This window comes from Xiphophorus maculatus, chromosome 21 (assembly GCF_002775205.1).
Source record: "Xiphophorus maculatus strain JP 163 A chromosome 21, X_maculatus-5.0-male, whole genome shotgun sequence".
In the NCBI taxonomy this organism is placed as follows: domain Eukaryota; kingdom Metazoa; phylum Chordata; class Actinopteri; order Cyprinodontiformes; family Poeciliidae; genus Xiphophorus; species Xiphophorus maculatus.
Window position 1 is genome coordinate 13,511,820 of NC_036463.1, and position 22,234 is coordinate 13,534,053.

Sequence of the window (22,234 nt, forward strand, 5' to 3'; positions counted from 1 at the left end):
CTACCCATGACCACTATTCACCAAGAAGCCACTGGTTAGTTAAACAGGCAGCGGCGCTTGGAGGAGCTGCGTCTCCAATGACTGAGGATGAAAGTTGAGAAACTATTGAAGTCGATACAGGTGATTAGTCAGCTTAGAATGTTAATCAGTGATGCAGTGATGTCCACTTTAATGTACAGATGCATAATTTCAATTTCCTGCCATCATAAAACCGACACGTTAAAGTGTTAACACTTATATCAGTCCTTAGCTGCTGGTTGATGTTTTTCTTCTTTTTTTATGTTTTACGTGCGCCTCACGCAACCAGAACTGCTAAGATATCACCAAGACGTCAACATTTCTGTCTGACTGCTGTCCATGTGTGTTTGAAGGAGTGTCTGGAGAACTTCCCATGCTTGCCCAATTGGTGGCAGTGCAGCGAGTCCAATGAAGCGGCTCACGCCACCAACAACCACACATTAAAGTAAATGTCTTTTGAGTAGCTCTCCGCTGTAGTGATCACCTTGCATAAAACGGTGATACAATGAATTTGTCTCCTGGCACAGAACAGCGTAATCATCTAATGTTTATGCAATTCTTCATCCCTATTGGAACATATCACAGAGTCTTATAAGCATTCAGGAAAAAAAGAAAAGAAAAAGAAATTACTCTTCGGCAGTCAAATCTGATATATACCACCAGCTATCAGAACTGTCAGTTTATCTTTCAGCTTGCAGACTACCGCTGAATGAACACTGGCAAATGTGGATAAATCATTCCTGTCAGAAGCAGTTAGAAATTACGAAGAAGTCTTGCATGCTTTCTAGGGTTGTGAAGGTTTTGAAAAAGTACTAAAAAAGAGAGCATGGGTTACATTTAAGCTCAAACGCATGTTTTTCATTATCTGGGAAGCGAGAGTTGACAGGGTTAGTGTACATCTGTGGGTGTGTATTACCATGATGAATGCATCTCCTGATGGGGCAAGTTGTCTATTAAAGCACCCCGTGTCGGGGTGCATCACAAGATTGAGAAAACGAGTGGGAGTCAGGAAGACAAACAAGAAGAAAATGAAATCTAATAAAACGCCTTCAAGTCTAAGAGGACGTCTCATTTCTCTGTTCAAACTATGGAAATTAAACAAGTTTCATTTCCGGTCAAAGTTGACTTACTACTTCTGTCTTCTGCAAGGTCGCTGTCTCTCTCCAAAACATTGCGGGAAAAGACTGTGAACGCAGTGAGTCAGGGCTGAAGCGGCGAAAGTGAAACATCATTATTCATCTTGTACCTCAGCTCCCAACCTCAAACTCCCTTATTTTCTGGACCCGGGCAGCGTTAAAGGTGTTGCTGCACACGATTCCCGTGGGACTCGGAGCGACCACCGTCTGGACAGCTGCGGGCTAATGATGTGAATCGATGGAGGGTGATGTTTGGTCCAGAGACGAGGGAAAGGGAAGAGTGAAAAATGATCTCGAAGGAGAGAACGCTGCTGCAGATGGCAGCCAAGCCCACGAGAGGACAAACACGTCAGCTGTTTCACCGGACAACCCCGAGCCTCTCATTCCACTTGCTGGAAATACAGTTTGTGCTCAGTTTTAGGAGGTCCTGGAAAACATGTTAAAATCCAGTTACCGAGGTTATAAGTTTACATTAAACCCACATAAACCGGAACCAGAAAAAAGTGGAGTAATCACAGCAAGGGAGGGTTATTTCACTCTCCAAATCCCTTTCATTCACTCAACACTTTCAAGTTTAAAGTATACTTTTTTTGAAGCATCTGAGGGAGTTAACCCTCCAAAAATTGCTATGCGGAACCACTTTTTCCTGCCTCCCTATGGGAACTGCCATCTATCAGCCTCTCTGCTTTTAGCTGCTGTCAGTCTGTCTGAAGATGATGCTCTACGGCTAACAGCCTCTGACCTCAGGAGAAAGCACCACTTTTTCCACTTTGCCCCATGTTGGAGGGTGAGAAGACAGGTACACTGAACATAAATACTGGCAGAAATGTGTTTATGTGTGGCACGAGAATAATCAATGTGTCTCGCTGGCAGCCTGAATGTGGGGAAAGGAGATTTGACATGTGAAGCAACATCAGGATTAGCAGACATGACTCATCGAGTAGGATGTTTTTGATTATGATGTAACTTTGACCTTCACTCTGCAAACAGACTGTCTTAGAACAAAGCAACACACACGAGATTTGAGGTTTATGAAAAGAATTCCTCGTTGGGGTGGGGCTACAAAAATCCCCTTCAAAAGTGCAAAGACTTTGTAGTTTTGGCAGGTTTCAGAGGGGTGGGAGCTGCAGAGAGAAAAGATACCCTAAAACATCTTTTGTGTAAAAAAACCCAAAATGAAACAAAACAAATAAAACTCAGATATTAACCACCTTTGGTGCACGAAGATTATGCATCAAAATGATTCCTGATTGCTAGATAACAAAATAATAAGAGATAATATTTGTTTGTACTCTCAGCTCCTTAGTATTTGTTATAATCATTGCTTAAACTGAATACTCTGCATACGTATTTTCGGTTTTCCACTAAAAACGTCTCAAAATAGTTTGCTGGAATTTTGGTCCATTTCTCCTGACAGAACGGGTGTAATTGAGTCAGGTTTGTAGGCTGCGTTGCTCACATGAAAACTTTTCAAGTCTGGCCTCAGATTTTCAGAGAGCATCTCTCCTAGACAAAGCCCATGAAGGAGCTACTGCTGCTGTTAACTCTACATCTCTGCTTTGCATCAAGGTTTTTACAACCAGCTCAGAGCATACATGTTGAGCCGTCTTTCTCTCCTGGAAGAAGTAACTAAAAGGGCAACTTCTGCTAGTATCTCTTTCCGTTTTCTTTAACATAGAAAGTGCACCTGAGCAGCTATAAGCTGCTCACACAGTTTCAGGTTTGGGTGGATGTTTATTCCTGTTGACAGAGTTTTGTTTCTACCATCACCACATGATGGTTCGGGAGGAAGGATTTTTGTCGAACTAAGAAATCGAAGTAGTCAGAGAGACGCTTGTTCTGAACTGGCATTATTTTAACTGGACTGAATTAATATTTAAAGCTGCAACTAATCAGTTAAATCTGATTTCCATGTCAAGGCTTAATAAACCCAAAGCTGTTTGGCTCTTACTCTGTAAAGATAAGCCTCTTTCATTAAACATTTCCATCATAACTCCAGGAAGACGAGCATATTCTCACCGCTCCTACATTAAAAGTGGACATGGCAACATACTGCACAGCTGTGAGTTTAAAAAAAACAAAACAAAGCCAGTCATGCAGGGCAACAGGAAATGTGGCTTTGAGATCAGCAGTAGACATAAATTATGGATGGGAACCCGGAAAGCCTCTCTATACCTCTCTCTCCAAAACCATAGTGTTGTTGCTGGCTGAGCAAATGCTTCAAATTCAGAAACGATCTCTGAGTTTTGTTTACGCTTTTGAAGTCCTCCTGCCGGCTGATCGCACAAACCCCATCGCTCCATCGCTCTCTCAACTTGCAAAGCAGTCGGGCCTGTGATTACCTTGCAAGGGCGCATTGACCTCTAGCACCCTTCACCTCTCACAAAGTCTTGTGAAAAGGTCTTGTATCTGCAAAACCTATTGCTAATCATTAATAACAACAGCTTCATGCAGGTCTAAATATTTTAATTGGGACGGCGCCGTTATTAGGTAGAAAGCAAGCAATGCTGATCTGACATACTTTCTCTTCATGTTGGAGGCAGCTGAGCCTCAATGGGAGGGAACAGTAATTGTCTTGCAATCAGAAAGTTGCTAGTTTGCTTCCAACTTCCTCTCTTTGCACCTGTCGAAGTTGCTAAGCAATCTGTGTCTTTACGTACACTGTTAGTGAGGCTGGATGAACAAGACTCGTCGTGTAAAAGTGTTTTGACTGGATGAGTTCAGTGGCAAAGTGCTACATGAGTATCCAGTTCGAGTTGTTACCAAGAGCACAAAGACTCCACCACCTTCAGACTTGTGATATTTTTTTTATTCAGATGTCAGAGAGCTTTAAGAGGCTGGCTGTGTAAATATTGGCTGCTTTGAGTGGCACCCAAGTTGTACTGACAAAGTGGGATGAAAAAGAATTGCAATGGCAACAATAAAATGGCAGCCATCGGTAGTAGTGTGCCTATCCGAACACAAAGATCTACTGATATGAAAGGATTTGCTTCCTTTCCAGTGAGTGTGCACTGGAAAGCACACTCACACACACTATGTCATTTTTAGATTTAATTAGCCATTGACACAGCAGTCAATTAACCCCTTTGTGCACCAGTGCAATATTTGTTCCTTTAAGGACTCCATTTAGCCTCAGCTTAGTCACAGACCAAGAAACAGTATCCAAACATGTCTCTGAGCCTCGGTGAGCAGATGTGTATTTTACGGATGAGCACAATTCTCATAAGTGGAATGGGTGATCTTATGCATGAACTGCTTTTGGCGGAAGCCTCCCCCAAACACTGAAATCTTTTGCTGGGAAACGAGAACGCTCCTACCTCCTTTACCTGCCAGTGCAGCTATAGGCCTTACTGCAAATCAATACTCCTCTGCAGAGTACCGTCCTCCTTTCCCCTGCGCCGCTGCTTTGGCAACAGCTACACGAGAGGTGCGAGGGAGAGAAAAAGCAGCGAGGCTTTCAGTGCCGTCATGTGGAAACGGCGGAGGAAGCCAAGGACGAGGCAGAGGAAAAAACAACGCGCCTCTGATGCAATTTGGGTGTTTGTCACTGAGCAAAGACAGATTACCGGCTGGCGTCTTGCATTTCACTTTCCTTTCATCTGTTTGAGGAGCGTGTTCATTTCTCCCTCAATCGCAAATACATTGCAAGAAACCACAAATATTTATCTTTAATCTGACATTTGTAATTCCTTTACTCATCGTGGTATGTTAACTTGATGAAAAGGCAGCTGTTATCACAGCTCTGCCTTTCCCACATGTCAGGGGAAGACAAACTGTTTTAAGCCTATTTTCTTCCCTTTTAATCCCTAATACAGTATCAGAGTTTACACATTTAGACATCAAAGCAGGAGGTTTGGGATCTCTAGATAATAAATTGAATGTTAAGTCAGTGTGACTGCAAGCCATGTGACCATGACATCTGAAACGAATCAGCAATACACAAATAATTTCTTTTGCAAGAGGGAAAATGGGCCAGGTGTTATAATGATGCTCAGAACTTTAAGCTATATTTTAATTGGTTAAATCAGGGATTATAAAGGTTTCAATATGAATGATGGCTTTGTTATGTTTACTACTTATTATGATAAGTAGTAGTAGATGGAAACGCTCCTGCAACCAAATAACAAGCGATTATTAAACTCAAACAAATCTGTTCCCACTAACCATTCTCCCATTTGCCCCGCGAGGAAACTGAGCACAGCATCATCATAGCAGACTGTCAGACATAGTGCGGGTCATGGCCTCCCTCTGTCTCTCATTTATGTCCCATACTCACTTTGCTCTTGTTACCATGACAGCAAGAAGTTGGATTCAAACAATGACGATAAGAGATGAAGCCTCTGGTGAGAGGAGAAAGCCTACCATGCCTACAGTGCCTTGCAAAAGTATTCGTCCTCTTTTTGCATTTGTTTTTTTTGTACTTTCCTACCTCACAACCAGGAATTTTTAAAAATTATTTTAGGGTTTACATCACTTTATTTACAGAACAATTTTGAATATTTCATTTTGTTTTTATTGTGAAGCAAACAACAAATAACCACCATAACAGAAAACGTTGGTATGCAAAATGTCTCACCCTCACTCAAGACATGAAGTGGACTACATGTGTAGTCTTTCTTGCAAGAGAAGCAATGCATGGTCTGTGGATTTACTTCCATTGTTTTATTCCAGGAAAATCTTTAAAACTGAAACAAGGAAACAAATAAAGCATGTTAATGTGTTGTCTTAGCATTTCTATAACATTTGTAACTCTCTTTATAAACGAACTCATTTTGCACAAAACAGCAAAAACATACCAGAAAACCACACAATTATGTACATGTCAGTGCGCATGAATGTTAGCTAACTACGTTTGCCAAGTCACATGTTAACCTTGGACCTCAGTCTGCTAGCATTGTAACGTGTAACGCCATTAAACGTTAACATCAATACCAATAGCACACATACACTAATCGATCAGAGAGAGACAAAAATTAATTTTTCAGGGGCAAAAAGGCAGCCGTGTATGATGAAATAAACGTGGAAGCTAACTTTACTCTTGGTCAGTCGTTTAGTTTATTTACAGTAGAGGCAAATTTTTGTCTTGTTGACCCTTATTACCATTTTGGCTCATGAATTTTTTGAATGCCATATTTATTTATACGCCACACATATTTTTTGGCCAAGCAAAAACTCACTTTGGGGTGTAATATGTTCCTACTTCTCCTTTGACTGTTTGTTCCACCTCGCAGCTTAGAACGAACTTCAGCTGCTGCCACGTATTATTAAGTCAAAGTCCTGCTGTTTTATTTATTTGGCTGTTCTTGTTTTCTCTCCAATGTGATTACAACAATAAGCATGGAAAAGATGCATAGTGGTAATTTTCCCAAAATATGACCTTGATAAAATGTGATTTTCCAAAATGTGATTTTGCATTTTAATGCAAAGTTATTAAAATGCTTCTTAGCAAACAAATGATAACTTTAACCAATTGAACAGATTTATAGAAAAAAAGGTTTAAAGTTAATTATCAAACTTTGTTAAATTACTCAATAAAACTAACATAATAACCCAAAAGATGCCATGTCATTATCAGCTTTTGCTAATTTGTCTTCTGCGGTGCAACATCAAATTAAAATGCCTCTGGTGACATCACATTATGTTCTTTTCTGTGCTTTTCTCGCCTTTTTCCAATTTTGTCTTGCGTCTTCGTGACCAAATTCCTCATTGGTACATGTTAACTGCAGCACATCATTTTGGCCAAAGAACGCAGCGCTGGATAGTACCTTTAAAGCGGAAGTCAAATTAGTTAAAGCCGCTTCATTGTGATCTTGCCAAGCAAATGCTTGCTGACTTACTCATAACTTTGACTCATTCATTTATTTGTGTGTTAACAAATGTTGTTGGAACATCACAGAGCAAACCAAATAAAAAGCAGCCTCTTATAACAGCTGGGGCTGAACTTGGCTGAAAAAAAAAAAAAAACAGCTGGCAAACAGACTGAAAAATGGAGAGGCTGGCAAATTTAATTCCTTCTCTCATGGACATTTGTGAAATAAACACAAAGAGATCAGAAGGGTTTAGCGGGCTTCTGTGGTGCTGTGTGACTAATATGGTCTGGAGTGAGGCTGACCAGACTGTCAATATGTTGCGGTTACTAAAACATTGAAAGGAAATAAATTAGTTAGGGGTTATTTGAGGCTGAAAAGGACACTTGGAGCAAGAGCTTGCCTTCCAAGTTTGATGTCTGACAGCTTTGCTTTCTGGTTTCTGCCATGTTTGCGTTTCGTATTTCTTTCTACTCGTCTTCAAAATGCTGACCCGTTATAAAGAACATCTGCTCTGACCATATCTGAGCCAAAATAACACCGTCCACAGCAGACACCTTTGTGTGGACTCGCATGGCTCGACCACGGGCAAAGACAGTTGTTTTCCATTACGAGCGTGATTTTCCTCAGGTCACTCAAATATAACTCATTACTCACCCCAGAGGATTAGTCCTTCCTTATTAACTTTAACAGGGGAAATTGCTTCAAGGCTTCCTTCTGTTACAGAGGCCCATCCTCTCCTGGGCGTTCTGAAAATGCATAATTTAATTCCAAAAAAAGCACCAAATGCTATTATCCAGTAGCCAAATGCGAACGGCAGCCGTCACTTTTATCTTAAACACACGCTTTTCCCTTTATTCCTAATCTGGGCAATGCACTGAGTGACTCACTGTGTTTGTTTGGTTTTTGTGATGCTTTGTTTCCAGTGGTGAAATGGGCACTTATGGGCAATTAGTCATGCTGAGTAGGCAGAGGATTCACCTCCACCTCTCCAATGACTAACACAGGAGAATGCTGCTGCTGCTGCTGCTGCAAAAGGAGCAAGGTGGGTGACTGGAAAGAAAGGTGGCGGAAAAAAATATTGGCATGGGAAGGCAGAGCAAACAGGGCTTAACACACACATTACTGTTAGATTCAGAGCAAGAGCTTTGATCCAAAAGCAATCATTTAACCCATAGGACTATAAAGTCTCACTTTTCACTACTGCTAGTAAAACCTTTTATTGATAGTTTTCTAATTATTTAAATGACATCATGTGGAGCCATCTACGTGGCTACTTATGATGTATTTTTTATGAACTAGTTTATTTTTTCACTAATTTCTGCAAATTACTGCGGTTTGAGTGTCCAAACAACTTTTTTCACATTTTTGCCACATTGCAACAACAAATATGTGTGTTTTTGTTGGGAATTTACATGATAGGCCAACACAAGATGAAAACATAATTGTGGGGAGAAGTGAAAAAGGCAGTTTTCTAAATTGGAAAAAGAAAAAAAAAACAAATGTGGAGATTTTATAATTCACCAAAAATATTAAACAGAATCCACCTTTGTGTTATTTAATCTCAGCATATATGCAGGCAGGTGAACTGTCAAGACATAAGAGGTTTGTTAGAAGACACGCCTTGGGAGTCATGATGATAAACCATTTCTAGGTCTAAAAATGATATTATTTACAAAACTTTCTGATTACCACTTACTAACAGCGCTTTGGGGTAGGTAGGTCCTGTTCAATAAAATTCAAGTTAAACGACAGCCTGTGGGGTAAAAGAGGACAACACTGAGGTAAAGATTCAAAAAGACAAATTGGCAAAACTGGAAAGATGGGAGCTAGCTGACACAAGCTAATTTCATCAAGCAGCAGGGTGAGCGCTGACCCAAAAGGAGACTCAGAGGCAACTCACAGAAGACGGAGGAATAAATAATATTCACATAGCTAAAACAAAACCAAGAAATCAGCCATGAAAAAAAATCCAAAATAACGAGTATGGCAAAGTGTAAAATATACAAGAGACCTGACACAGAATAAGAAGAAACAACAACACATTCATACGAGCTGCATGGGAAGGTCTGAAGATGTGAAAAGAGAGGCGAACGGTACACAACTAAAACAGTAAGGCAAAATCTGTACATAAAACAGCAATAAAACGCAAACCAAAATGGACCCAATAAACAGGTCGCTCCAAAAAACAACAAAACACACCAATGTTGCAAGCAAGCAGAGCCGAGCAAAAAGCCAATGATATCCAATAGAACACACATATAACCCTAAAGCAAAACATGTAGTCAATATTTTAACAAATATAGGGAACATAAAAACATGTGCAATCAAAATCTTTAAGCTTTTTGGAAAAGAGAGCAAAGAAAAATCAAGGAGATTAAAAATCTGATTTTCAGGTGATTACAACGGCAGTTTCCTCAGTTTTATTTTACCCTCTGTGTTTTACTGCCTTATTTGAGTTAGTTTACTGCCCTCATTTTCTTAAACATTTTCATTCGCTGGTTCGCTATAACTGTGATGGTTGCATAAATGAACTTGATGCTGGAAAGTAATGCTACTGATTGGAGCGCAACGCCAAATGGAGAGTGGAAGTAATTCTTTTATTGTCGTCAAATGAAACATAAATTGGCTGTTACTTTAAGAGTCCTCTTATTTTATAGTTACAGCTGGTGAGATTGCTCTGTCTGACACTCAGTTCACCTCCTCATCAGATTTGACCTGCCTTCTTTCCAGAAAAGTGTCCCCACAGAATGATGCTGCCCACTCCATGCTTCATCAACTTCACAGATTTACACCACTTTGCATTTATCTCTCACATAGAATTGCAATAAAACACATCAAAGTCTGTGGTTGCAACCTAGAAAAATGCTGAAACGTTAAAACGGGAATAAATACTTTTATTTGGTTCTGTAGGCACAATTCTGGTTACTGTTGCATGCAGTGAATGTTCCTATTTGAAGGCCTCTTGTGGTCTCCTGTACAACAATAGCACATTTTTTTAAATTTCAAAATGAGTTGTTTCTTCAACAGAACCTTTATGGATCAGTCCCCGCTGTCGGCTAAAGCAGGATTGAGATTCATTGTTCATTTTTGTGGATTTGAAGGCTGACATTTGGCTGAAGGACGACATCAAACGCCACGCACAGAACTCCTCAGAAAGAAAAGAAACCCCAAATGCCAAAACGGGATTTGCGAAGCTATAATCCCCCTCCTCCCACCCCCTCAAACACACACACACACCCACAGACACTAGATAACAATAAGCGCACATGAACACACCAGCATGAGAATCTGAGAGGGACGGTAGAACCAGTCGCACCACTACAGCAGTCACTGCTGTCCAACCAGCTTTTAGGATCAAATTTAGAACACATTGCATGTTAAGGTATGCCACACTGACCTGCTGAGTGTATGTTAACTCAGCCACAGCACAAAATGACAAAGTGACTACTTCTCACTATTGCCCCCTTTGAGATTTGTGGGACCGTTAAAGTAATTGCAATAGTTTTCATGCAATACGCAATACCATCCAGCGCATTTTTACCCGTTTGAACTTTCCCCACATTTTGTCACATTGCAACCACAAGGATCATTTTCTTTTTTGCGGATTTTGAAATGCACATCAACACGATTGTGATGTTAAGGAAAAAAATGTATATGACTAAAAGTTTTTCAGATAAAGACTTGTCTGGAGGTTTGTCGAGATGTGTCTTGGCCGCCTGCACATATCTACACACTGAAAACTTGTGCTTGTTTTCATTTTATCATTAACTGTCAGATTGGAAATGTCACAGAATCTTAGTTGGATTAAGATCTGGCCTTTAGCTGGGCTATTCAAGAACAATAATATAATTTAATCTAAAACACCCCACTGTAGCTTTGGCTGTATTTTTAAGTTCACTGCTGTCTGTAACTTGGATTGGTTATAAGATTTTAAAAAATGGGAAAAGCTTTGGCAGTAAAAATACTTTTGAAATAAACTTGAATAACAATATAAGGGAGATATAAGAAAATGTAGTCTTTATGATTCATGTCGTCTTTTAGTTTCTAATTTATCTATGTCATTTATTCACATTTATGTCATAATTACAAGATGTTTGAAGCTTGTAATGAGCTTTACTGGGAGTGTTGAGCAGAAGTGAACTTTTGGCCACATGTGTTTAGACTTTCTGGTAATTGTGTCTTCTCACATTTAATACTCCATGAAAAGGCAGGAAAGACATTTTAAGCACCCAGACATTTAATTTACATTTAATAAACTATGAGGTTTGCATTATATCAAACACAGTCCTTCTGAACTGAATGGCAGAGTGAATCCTGTTCATATTTGTTCAGTAAATATCTTGTGCATTTCATAACAAAGACTCAGTAGGAGGAAAAACATTTTCGTTACAACCAGATTTGGGTTTAATCCCTGCTTCATCATATTTGTCTTCCAGCTTTACAGTTAAAGGCACTCCTACCCCTGCAGCATCACTGCAAACATTTCTGTACATTCTCTGCATGTAGGTCAAGGTAATTTATATGAGCACACAGTGACTCATGCAAGTATTTTTGCATGCATAAATAGGGTCTAATGCATAGGATGTGTGGATGTGTGCAGTTCTTTTCTACTCACTGTGTGTTCTAGAAAGTAGTTAGTTGAATTTAAGACGAAGCAAGCATCCCCCCCTGATGATTTAAATGCTCTATAAAGTAATTGCAGCATTGGATGGACTACTTATTTTGCAAAATCTTACCATGGAAGGCAAATAGCCCAGAAAGTGTTTTTTGCTGTGTGTCAGAGTCAGCAGTTTTGAAGGGAAGTAAGTGCACTAATAAAGAGAACGAAGAGCCTTTTTTTCTTTCTTTCTTTCTTTGACCAGCTGTGGTGCTTTGCCAGCCCACTGCACAGTGATAAAGCTGATCCTGGAACTTTCTATAAGTATTTGTTGCTCTGACTGTCATTAAAAGAACAAATATATATTAGAGCCAGAAAATCTAAACATCCTAAATGTGTAAAATATTAGTGAATCACAATTTGTTCCACCAGAGTTTCTTCAAATCAGGTAAATAAAAGCAGCATTTGGCTCTCAAAAATAGGGTTGCATGACCATATATGGCAGCCCAAGCGGCGTGTGAAACTGGAGAACGTCATTGGTTCTAGTTGATAAACAGACAACCTCATTTTCTTGACAGAAAGAGTCAGATGTGGGCTCACTTAGTGGGAATGCAGAAAAAGTCAATAAAAATGTTGGAAGGAGCACTTTCCTTTTTTTTTTCTTACTTCTATACAGTAAAATTGAAAATGAGGATGAAATAAATATGTTAAAATGCTGGTTTTGTCCTCATCCACCAGAAAATGATGAAAGCACTGATATTACGCTAAAGGGTTGAAGTCTGTATTGCACCTTCCTTCAAGGGATGAAACAAGATGCAATACAGTTCCTGCTTCAGGGACAGACTATAGCTGTAGCAGAGTCAAAACAACACTAAAATAAGTCCAGGTCTAATTATAGTGACCTGTCGTTTGTGAGCATAAAGTTTCTCCACTGAGAAAATGTATTTTTTAAGTTGTTTTTTTACCACGGTTCATAATACTTAATTGTCCTCCATCTGTATATACTATATAGTATTATTAAACAACAATAAATGGACTTGCATAGACTGAAAGTGTTATCAAAATAACATTTTGATGCATTAATGCAGTTTAGTGAAACTGTGAGTAAGCCCAAAACTAATTACATTAAAAAGAGAAAGCTTATGAAAGCTTCTGTTTTTGTAACACATTTGGACAAATATATATATTTCACATCAATTTTGACAAAAATTCAAGTAATAGATTGTAATAAAACTGAAGGAAAAAAAAAAGCTTTTAAATGTTGTTATAACTATGAGTTATATATTAGTGCACCCCCACATTAAATCCCACTTAAAATAGCCAAAATTGCACACAAGTCAAAAAATGATCAAACCTGCAGGTAGATTTGGGTTTCAAGCATCCCTTTGTTTTTACCAAGAGATTTCTTCTGACTGGAAGTAATATTGATTTGTTGGAGTGGCCCAGTCAGAGTCCTGACTTGAATCTGGTAATGAATCTTTAGAGAGAGTTGAAGATTAGGGTGACGGCAAAGAGGTCTTCCAAATCCCAAAGACTTTGAACTCATCACTTTTAACTGTATTGCATCCTGTTGGTAAAGGCAAGCCATGAAAATACAAGCTAAAACATGTAAAATGCTAAGAAGGGCTTGATTTCAAAAATACTTTATTTTGTCATTGTTTAGAGTTAGACATGGACAGTTTCACACATTCTTTATTGAACGAAAATAGTAGCTGACTTATGTTCTCCAAAATTCATACGCCTACATTTTCATATCATGTTTTTATTTATTTATGTAATTGAGAAACAAACTTGAATGCAAATAACTTTGCCCATTGCTTTAGGTTGAGGTTGAGGGATTGCTTACACCAAAACCAAACTTTTCTTGCCTCTCTGTGATATAACTGCATTGAATGGCTTTGTGAATGAAGCATCCAGCTCAGAGAACCTCCTCCTCCTCCTCCTCCTCCTCCTCCTCTCTACTCCTCCTGCAGGAACATGAGGCAGACTGGAGTGCAGGATACCCAGGTGCCAGCAGAGGAGAATACTGCATTTAATATCAGATCGGCCAGTCACGGAACCTGAATGAAACGGCGCAGATTTCCAATCACTAAATCCTTCCTCATCCGCAGCTCCATCGCGATCAGTGTTCATGAGCACCAGGAAGAAATCAAGGTTGGGCGCCTGGTCGCTCACCTCGTAACGCCGTGCACCCTCCCTCCCTCCTCCATCCTCCTCTAATACAAACCCCGTGATCACCCATTCACCGGTGCCTGGCGTGCTTTAAGGGGGGGGGGACAATAAGCCGACCAGTCGAGCTGGTGCAGAGAGGAGGAAAAAAAGTAACCGGGAGACAGGCTGACAGGTGTCGCGGAAGTTTACGCTCGCATCCCTCCGCGTCTCTTGGTCAGTATCTGGAATAAGGAGGCTGTGACTGGCGGTCATTCGGCTCCCGCTGATCCCGTGTAAGTGATTCCTCACCGCAAACAGGCTGTGAACGATGCAACGAGCAGGCAGGAAACACAGCAGCATTCTTTTTTTTTTTTAATTTTTATTTTATTTTTTAGATTGGCTCGTTTACAGTGCATGCTTAGACGTCGCGATGAGGAGAATGATGCTTTAGTCTCCTGCGAGAACCGACACTGTCTCCTGCAAGATTTTGCACAGCTGTTATCATCCAGTTACAGCTATACGTGGCAGGGTTAGATGAATATAGGTGGTTCCTTCAAAAGAAAGAAACGGAGAATTGATGTCGTCACGCAGGGGTTAAAACGAGCAGGTGTCTGACAGGTTCATGATGCTGGGAGGGAAAACCAAAAACCGGGTCCTGGAGGCGCAGAGTGTGAGTCATCTTTTTGAATAAAGTAAAGCGATTGCCCCTCACTGAGCCGAAGCCAGTGGAAGTAAAGTCATGTTTTAGTCTCGGGAGCATTGTAAGGGAAAGAAACTTTAACCCCCTCCCCTAGGAATGCAGGCTGAAAATCTCAGCTTGGCTCGCCATGCTATATTGTACGTTGTTTTGTTGGGGTGCGTGTGTGTGTGTGTGTGTGTGTGTGTGTTTCATTGTTGACTTCACACCTGTTGACAGCAGGGGGGACCATCTTGGAATGCAGGAAGAGAGCATTCGCCCCACAAATTTGAATGAATTCCTCCGTTTTTAAATGCTCATGCTCCAACACTTACTCACATCATGCACGATTGCGCAGTGGTGCCCAGTCCTCAACTGTTTCCATTTTAACACCTCGGGTGAGAGTGTGACTCCTCGTGCATGTGTCTGACGGGTGCTGGAGAATGTGAGGGCATCTTCCCAGGCGGATGCAGCCGCTTCCTCTGTAGCTCTGCGTCGATAGGCTGGGTGGTGATTGATGTGGTTCAGCAGGCAGGTGTCAAAAAGTGATAAATGATCAAACACTCTCCCTGAGAGGAGAATTTAAAGCACCTACTTTCTAATATTTGGATGATACTTGATTTACCTTCTGTCAGATGTTACTGCAAGTTTTTTTTTTAATGTCACATGAGATAAAGTACCTCTATTATTAGCTTAGAGTGAAACATTAACTCCAATGTTATTTTTCATTTTCTGGGCACTCTGCTGGTAATTTTTAGTGTCATCTTGACCAACAGCAGCATCTTTGGGGCAAAAATACACACCGACCTTTTACACGGCATTAACTCATCCATAGAAATAATTTCCATGTCCAGGTCTGCAGACTAGTTCTACGAACATTTGTGAAGGAATAACTTGCTTTTAGTGATCAGTCAATTCTAGTATTTTACTGTGCAGTTTGTCAAGTTGCGAAATTGCCTCACTGCTAAATTTTCGTTTATCAACTGTAAGATGTTTTCTAACATAGTGGAAGCTGTTAGGAATGACAGTAACTCAACCACAAGGTGGGCAAACATTACGCAATCCTAGAGCGGGGTAAGCACATAATGCACAAAGATCTCAAACTCTCTGCATGTAACCCTCAGATTTACCAAAAAACTGGCCTTCAGAGAGCTTCAAATGGTTTCTGAGTCCGTAGAGTTGCCTCCAAGCCTTATGTTGACAAGTAAGGCTTGGAAAAGAGTCGGATGCAGTAGTGTAGAGCACACCGACACTGCAGTGGAGATGTGTTTTGGAGTCCAGAATCACACCTGTCTGTCTGGAAATGCAATGAGCAAGTCTGGTTTTGACAGTAACTAGGTGAATAGCACTTGTGTGAGTGTGTTGCATCAGAGTAAACAGCCAATTATGTTGGCATTCAGCCCTATTGTGGTGGTTCTGATGCTGAAAACCGGTGCATCAAGGCTAGTTCTACAACTTGGCTTTATCTTTCTTCTATATCCTCTTATTTGAATCACTCTCAGAATTAGACATGACATCCTCTTTCTAGTGCTTTGAGAGTCAATTCTGTTTCAGAAAACAAGAGATGTTTTCACTCAGTCACTGAAATAAAATTTTCTTAAGTCTGTCCTCGTACACTGACATATTCTAATGTGAAGCTTTATGTGAAGGAGTGTGCATAAGACTGACATGACACTGTCTTAAATATGACGTAACGGCTGTCACGAACATGAAGGAGTCTTCTTGAATGTTTATGACTGCTGTCATGAAGCATCTTTCGGTAAACGATGACACGTTTATTGCAAATTGACACTTTTAATGGATTTTTGCAGCAAATTTTAATAGAGTTTTGTTTTAAAAAGGTCGTCATTGTCCAAATAATGCAAAGATGGCACTTTTAATTGACTTTTAATGTAACTTTGCATTAATAGTGTCATTGTTTTCCGAATGACAATTCATGACAACAGTCAGGCATTCATGAGGAAATAATATTCTCTTCAAAGTCATAGTTTGAGTCTGTAGATAAGGTGACATTGTGCACCAGACGAAGGAATAATGTCACGTTGTGGGTCTTCCATGATGATGCAGTTTGATTGTAATATATTTAGTTCTTGATTCTATCAGTAATTTTTTTTGACAATCTCAAGCTGAATTGTTTAAGTCTTGATTCACAACAAAAGGAATTCAAAATTCTTCTCCTTTTCTGATAGAAATTGCCCAATGAAAAGATAAAGATAAAGAATCTAACCCTTACATTGATTATTTTTAATTAGTCTTCCTTGATAAAGCTCAACATCTGTACAGTTTTTCAGAGTAAAAAGTTCCTGAGGCTTTTGCCAGCTCCAACAGCAAATCAATCATGATGCATCCACTGACTGGAAGAAAATTGGATTCTTGAGTGTTGCCTGTCATCTTTCAGCAGGATCAAACTGGAAACCTCGTTTCAATCACAGATCTGTTTGGTGCATTCCTAATTGCAAAGTATTGATGGAGAGCTTTCCCAATAATTTCAATCACAATAGAGAACAAATCTGATAAAATAATAATAATTAAAAAAAAAAAAAAACCACCCTCACACCTCAACTCATTGTCAGCCTTTTTTATTGTGCTCACCATCCAAATAAGGATTTATCTGGAGTCAGTATCAAGCTCTTTCTCACGTGCTGTGAAAAAAAGCCAACACAATGGAGAGGGTCTAAAACAAGCAGTTAATTTTGCGCTTGGCTGCATCTGCCCTTTTAGTGCTCCAGCAGGGCCTTGTTCTCCGTTTGTCCATCGTCTGCCGGCTCTCTGAGGTGACAGATCACAGCAGAGCCAAGTGCTCTGCAGGGTGGCGTCGGGTAAGATTTATTTGTGGGTTTTAATTGGGTACACCTGAGTTCATAAGTTCATTTTGCTGCATATAGAAGAAGTATTGAGAGTGACTTGTGCAGAAAAAAAAAGCAACAAAACTCACAGTTCCACTCTCTAGGAGAGATGTAGCAGTTTGACCTATTTTTCCAGATACTACCTGTCCCTTTAAGTGAGAGTGTCAGTTTGAAGGTGTTGCTTTTGTAGCTTGAAAGTATTACACTGGTGGACTTTCGTGTAGTGCCAATCAAAGTGCGAACCAAATGCCCAGCCTTGTCTTTTTGTATTCCCTATCAGACACAGTGACTGGTTGAGCCAGAATGTTACAGATGAAGTTGTATGTGAAATATTAGAGCGTCTTTGTATGCAGTATCTGAGCTTCTGAAAAACACTCGAGCTGTTTACATTTTTGAAAAATCTTACCAAACAAATTTGTGATAAATTAACACGTTTCTCTTTGCTGCAGCTTTTTTTTTCCTTTTTGCAAACCTAAAAATAAAGTTCGACACTAAACCTGGAACGTATGGTGCTTCTCAACTGGTAAGCTAATTAGTGGTGTAAAATTACTAACTGTAATATTATATTTTTAAAATTATCTGCCTCTTCCAGGTTAGATTCCAGATAATGCAGGTGAAAATGCATATTTAAAGTTCCTGGATTAATTGTGGATCTTTTTTAGATCCACAAAGGATCAAAACAATCCATACAGGCTTACATACAAACCCTCTGATGTCTGAATGAATGTTGCTCATTTGCAAGGAAAGAAACCAAGAATGAGGAAGATCTTGGCATAATTCCAGTCCATCTTTCCAGCAATTGCAGTGGCCTAGCTTATGCATTGCTAATAAAAGTTAATGTCTGGGTTGTTAAAAAAGCTTAATGTTTTATCCAGTTTTATGTGTGCTTGGGAATGTTTCAGTTCAAGCGGGTTGAACTGAAAACGCTTCAGTTCAAACCGTTCAAACCGTTGAAAGTTTCCTTCTTCATTATTCCTTTCACTTTGAGCAATGAACCAGCACTGCTATATTCATGCTTAACGCGTGAACTCTGTTTGCGTGTGAAACTAAAGTCAGATTCCTTGCTTGAGCAGGAGCTTCTTGAAGAGACAGAGGCCAATTTGAAGGGGTCAATTTGCAAAGTCAAATTTCTTTTAGGTTATGTTTCAAATATTCAGCATTTTTATGACAACTGAAGGTAACATAGTTACTTGATTTTCCTGTAAAATGCGCCTGGATAGTATATTATACACCCAGACATTATGACACTTCTAGTTTTCAACAGCTATGTTCACTGAAAATTAATTGCCTTGTCACCTGCCTTTCTAGAAAACTAATGTTTTCTTAAATTGTAAATTAAAAGTTTAATGTTTTATATGCAGAACAATGGCTAACCAAATATGTCTAAAATCTGTGCACAAAAACAAAGCTGTGGTAATGTTTTGGCCATTTTGGAAGTTTGTTGATTAAAACAACTTTGCAAACTGGGAAGAAGGCGTGTACACGTTCAACCATTCCTTATTATGCAACAAGATTTTTTTTTGTTTGAATGACTTGCAATCTTCTCCTCTGCTTCAGCACTAATCACTCATCTACGCTGTTATTGTGTGAAAGGCACATCACTTTTTATACTCCACCTGCATTATATGATTTTTTTATCATGTGCAGCAGGGACAGTCCTATGGGTCAGTGTGCGGTCAACCATGTGCAGCTTAAAACACCCTGTAACCTCTCCTACCATGTCTGTAATATCTATGTATAAAGTGCATGGACGACTGCAACTTTTAGTTCAGACATGACTGGAGCTCAGTCACCATCCTTTCACACCACGCACAATATAGAAGACCTAAATAAATGCCTTGCAGTTATACAGTAATGATGGTGCTGTCATGGCGTATCCATCACTCCTTCCTTTAGATTTGACAAATCAAAACAGCACAGTCTCTGTTGGTGTTGGAGCATTGATTTGAAGGTGATAGCAGAGCAGGATCATGATCTTTTGAGAATGTTCATGCTGAGATTAGGTTGTAAATAGATTTTGATGCATAGGTCCTTCAGATTTGACAGCTGGGAGAATGATTCTTTGTAGGATAACTCAACTTTCTGTCACATGAACATTGACGGTTACAACCTAAGTTTTGACCAAGACCATTTTTCATGTGGGGTCAGTAGTTTTGGATTGTTGTAGATGGAAGGAGTGACATATTCTTGATTGAATCTCATGAGGCATCCAGGAAGCTGGATGAAGATAAATGCACTAAGTGATAAAGAGTAAGAAACAGTTTTAAAAACTGCAATTACTTATCAAACGTTTGTCACAGTGGCACAGTTGGTTGTTCCGCTGCTTTGCAGAAGGAAGTGCCTGGGTTTGAATATTGGCCAAGGGCCTTTCCTCATGGAGTTCTTCCCATACTTACATGGTTTCTCTATCCCGCAGTTTCAAAACATGACTGTTATGTGATTTGGTCCCTTTAAATTACAATTAGGAATGAGTGTGTTTGGGTGGTTATTTGTCAGGCGTGTCTTTGTGTTGCCCTGTGACGAACTGGTAAAACGTCCAAGGTGTACCTCTTGCCCAATGAGTGCTGGAAATGGGAACCAGCCCTCCTGTGACCCTGCAAGGAGAAGCTGGTATAGAAAGTGAATGAAAAGATAAGACTGAATCCACAGAGTGTTGGATATGTTTTGCAAAGAGAATTTCTTGTAATGAAGTTGCTAAGGTGGCAACGATCCCCGACATTAGAAATAAATAGACAGACAAATAGTCTCGTTTCAATATGTATAAACGTTCACATTAAGTGTCACAAGTATGGATCTTTATTACATAAGCCGCTGACTACCAACAGAAAGCTCGAGGTTATAAAATGCGTCCTGGTTTTTAAGATTGCAATATCCAGTTCCTGACATATTTTTAAGTCTAAGTTGTCTCAATAATGTTGTGGTGATTGTTTCTAAGCTCTGAGTTTTCAGGTGGAGTTTAAATTCATCACAGGATGTCAGTGTATTGAACAGTCAAGGCTCATAAGTGCTGTTGCTTGAATGTTTATGATAATATATATTACAGCAGAGATGTTACCTGCCTCTGGGCTTATGAGGGCTCCATTAAACGTAATGAATGCATGAATGGATAAAAAGTCATTTTTAAAGCAAAAACAAATGTCTGAGTGGTAAATATACTCAGCTTCTATTCCCCAAGGTTTAGCTCTCCGTCGTGGAAATATAATTACAGATCTACTTGAACAAGCGCAGGTTGCAAACTGTGGGGGCACACGGTGACACTTGACTTCGCATATTCACACATGTCGGGATTCATTCATCTTTTGAATTAAGTGTCACTCTGTTTCAGGCTGGAAAGCTTTAGCAGGGATGAGGATTTAGGTGTCTTATTGCAGCAGCTGAATAGGGAGCATGTGTGAATGGCAAGGCGTCAGTCTGCAGCCTATTCACGCTGTTTGATAACAGATCTGTGAGACTGCCAGATTTAGACGTCATTCTCCGCCACCGCCGAATGTGACATAAGCCTCTTTCTCACCTCTACATTCCTGCACGTCTGCTTATGGCATTGAGAATTAGCCCACTGGTAAAACGACTGAAGCACGTCTGACTGAGATGCGTTTAAGGATAAAACGGAGTCAAAGGTTTCATTCAGGCTTTGAGAAGCCAGAAGCAGCAGCTCAGGCTTGTTTTTCTTGGTAACGCTGTTAAATTCAACTGGAGTCTGCAGTGAAGTGAGTCCTGCAATAACCTGGAGAAGTGAATGGAACCAGGGCAAACGCGCTCAATAAAACCATGGGCTTTATTTTGCTGGACAAAACACTACTTGATATTGTGTAGCTTCAATATTTGTCTGTGTTGACAGAAGACAGACTTCAGCTTTGTGCTGTTGCTGGAGAAAATCAGATCTTCTCACCCAAAATGGCAAACAGCTTCAAAGGTGTGATTTATTATTTTATTTATTTTTTTGCTTGCAGCCAACGGATGCTGCTAAAGCATGCATAATCCAAGAGCTAAATTAAAAACCTGCTTCCAATATTGCAAGAAAATCTACATCAAATGTAGTTATTGTCATAGAAGAGGAGTTACCTATTTGTTAAACATCTCATTTAGACTTAGTACATAAATTACAACGAAGAAATAAGAAGGAACAGCACATCTTTGTTTATGGATGTTAAGAAGTTGGTTCAGTGTCATTAGTTTCCAGCATCTACCATGACTAAATTAAGGGTTTTGTTTCAGATTGGGGCTTTGGCTTTACTCTGGTAAAAGAGATCTATTTTTTCTTAAGTGTCATTTATTCAAAAAGTTATTAAAAGCACTGTATTCTTAAATTTAGCAATCTTGCTGAAACCAATTTCAAACAAGGGATTTACAGTGCTCATAAACATATTTCTCTCTTTTATGTTTTTTTTTTTTAACTAAACTTAAATGTTGCATTTTATCAAATGAAGACAGACGAGATAAGATAACTTGAGTACGCACAAAATGATAATTTGATATATCAAATAAAAAACTTGTCAGAGCATTGTGAGAATGTCACTGGTTCCATTGATAAATCATGAAGTGACTGTGCAGGTACTGTATATATATATATATATATATATATACTAATAATATATACTAATTATATATATATATATATATATATATATATATATATATTTAATATATATATAATTATATATATTTTTATATAATTATAAAAATATATATAATTTATATATATAGTATAAATATATTATATTTATATATATAAATATAATATATATATATATATAAATATAATATAATATATATATTTTTTATAAAAATTTTTATAAAAATTTTATTAAAAATGTTATAAAATTTTTTAAATAAAAAGATATATAATTTATATATATAGTATATATATATATATATATATCATTATATATATTTTTATATAATTATAAAAAATATAATATATATATATATACTGTATATGATAGTATATTAATACTAATATTAGCATTATTTTACTATTAATATTATTAATAACAATAACA

At 38.9% G+C, this 22,234-nt stretch overlaps 1 protein-coding gene across 5 annotated transcripts in view; it reads left to right on the forward strand.

Annotated features, from left to right (window-relative positions):
- The first annotated feature begins 13,611 nt into the window (after positions 1-13,611).
- myrip (myosin VIIA and Rab interacting protein) overlaps positions 13,612-22,234 on the forward strand; it is a 111,494-nt gene continuing 102,871 nt past the window's right edge. For 3 of the 5 annotated variants that reach the window (XM_023326521.1, XM_023326524.1, XM_023326522.1), the window contains exon 1: positions 13,612-13,715. In XM_023326521.1, the coding sequence (XP_023182289.1) occupies positions 13,626-13,715 (90 nt within the window). In that variant the 5' untranslated portion in view covers positions 13,612-13,625. Of the gene's footprint in view, positions 13,716-13,742; positions 14,006-14,366; positions 14,383-22,234 lie in introns of those variants that run through there. The other 2 variants (XM_014472837.2, XM_023326523.1) reach the window with 2 other exon arrangements.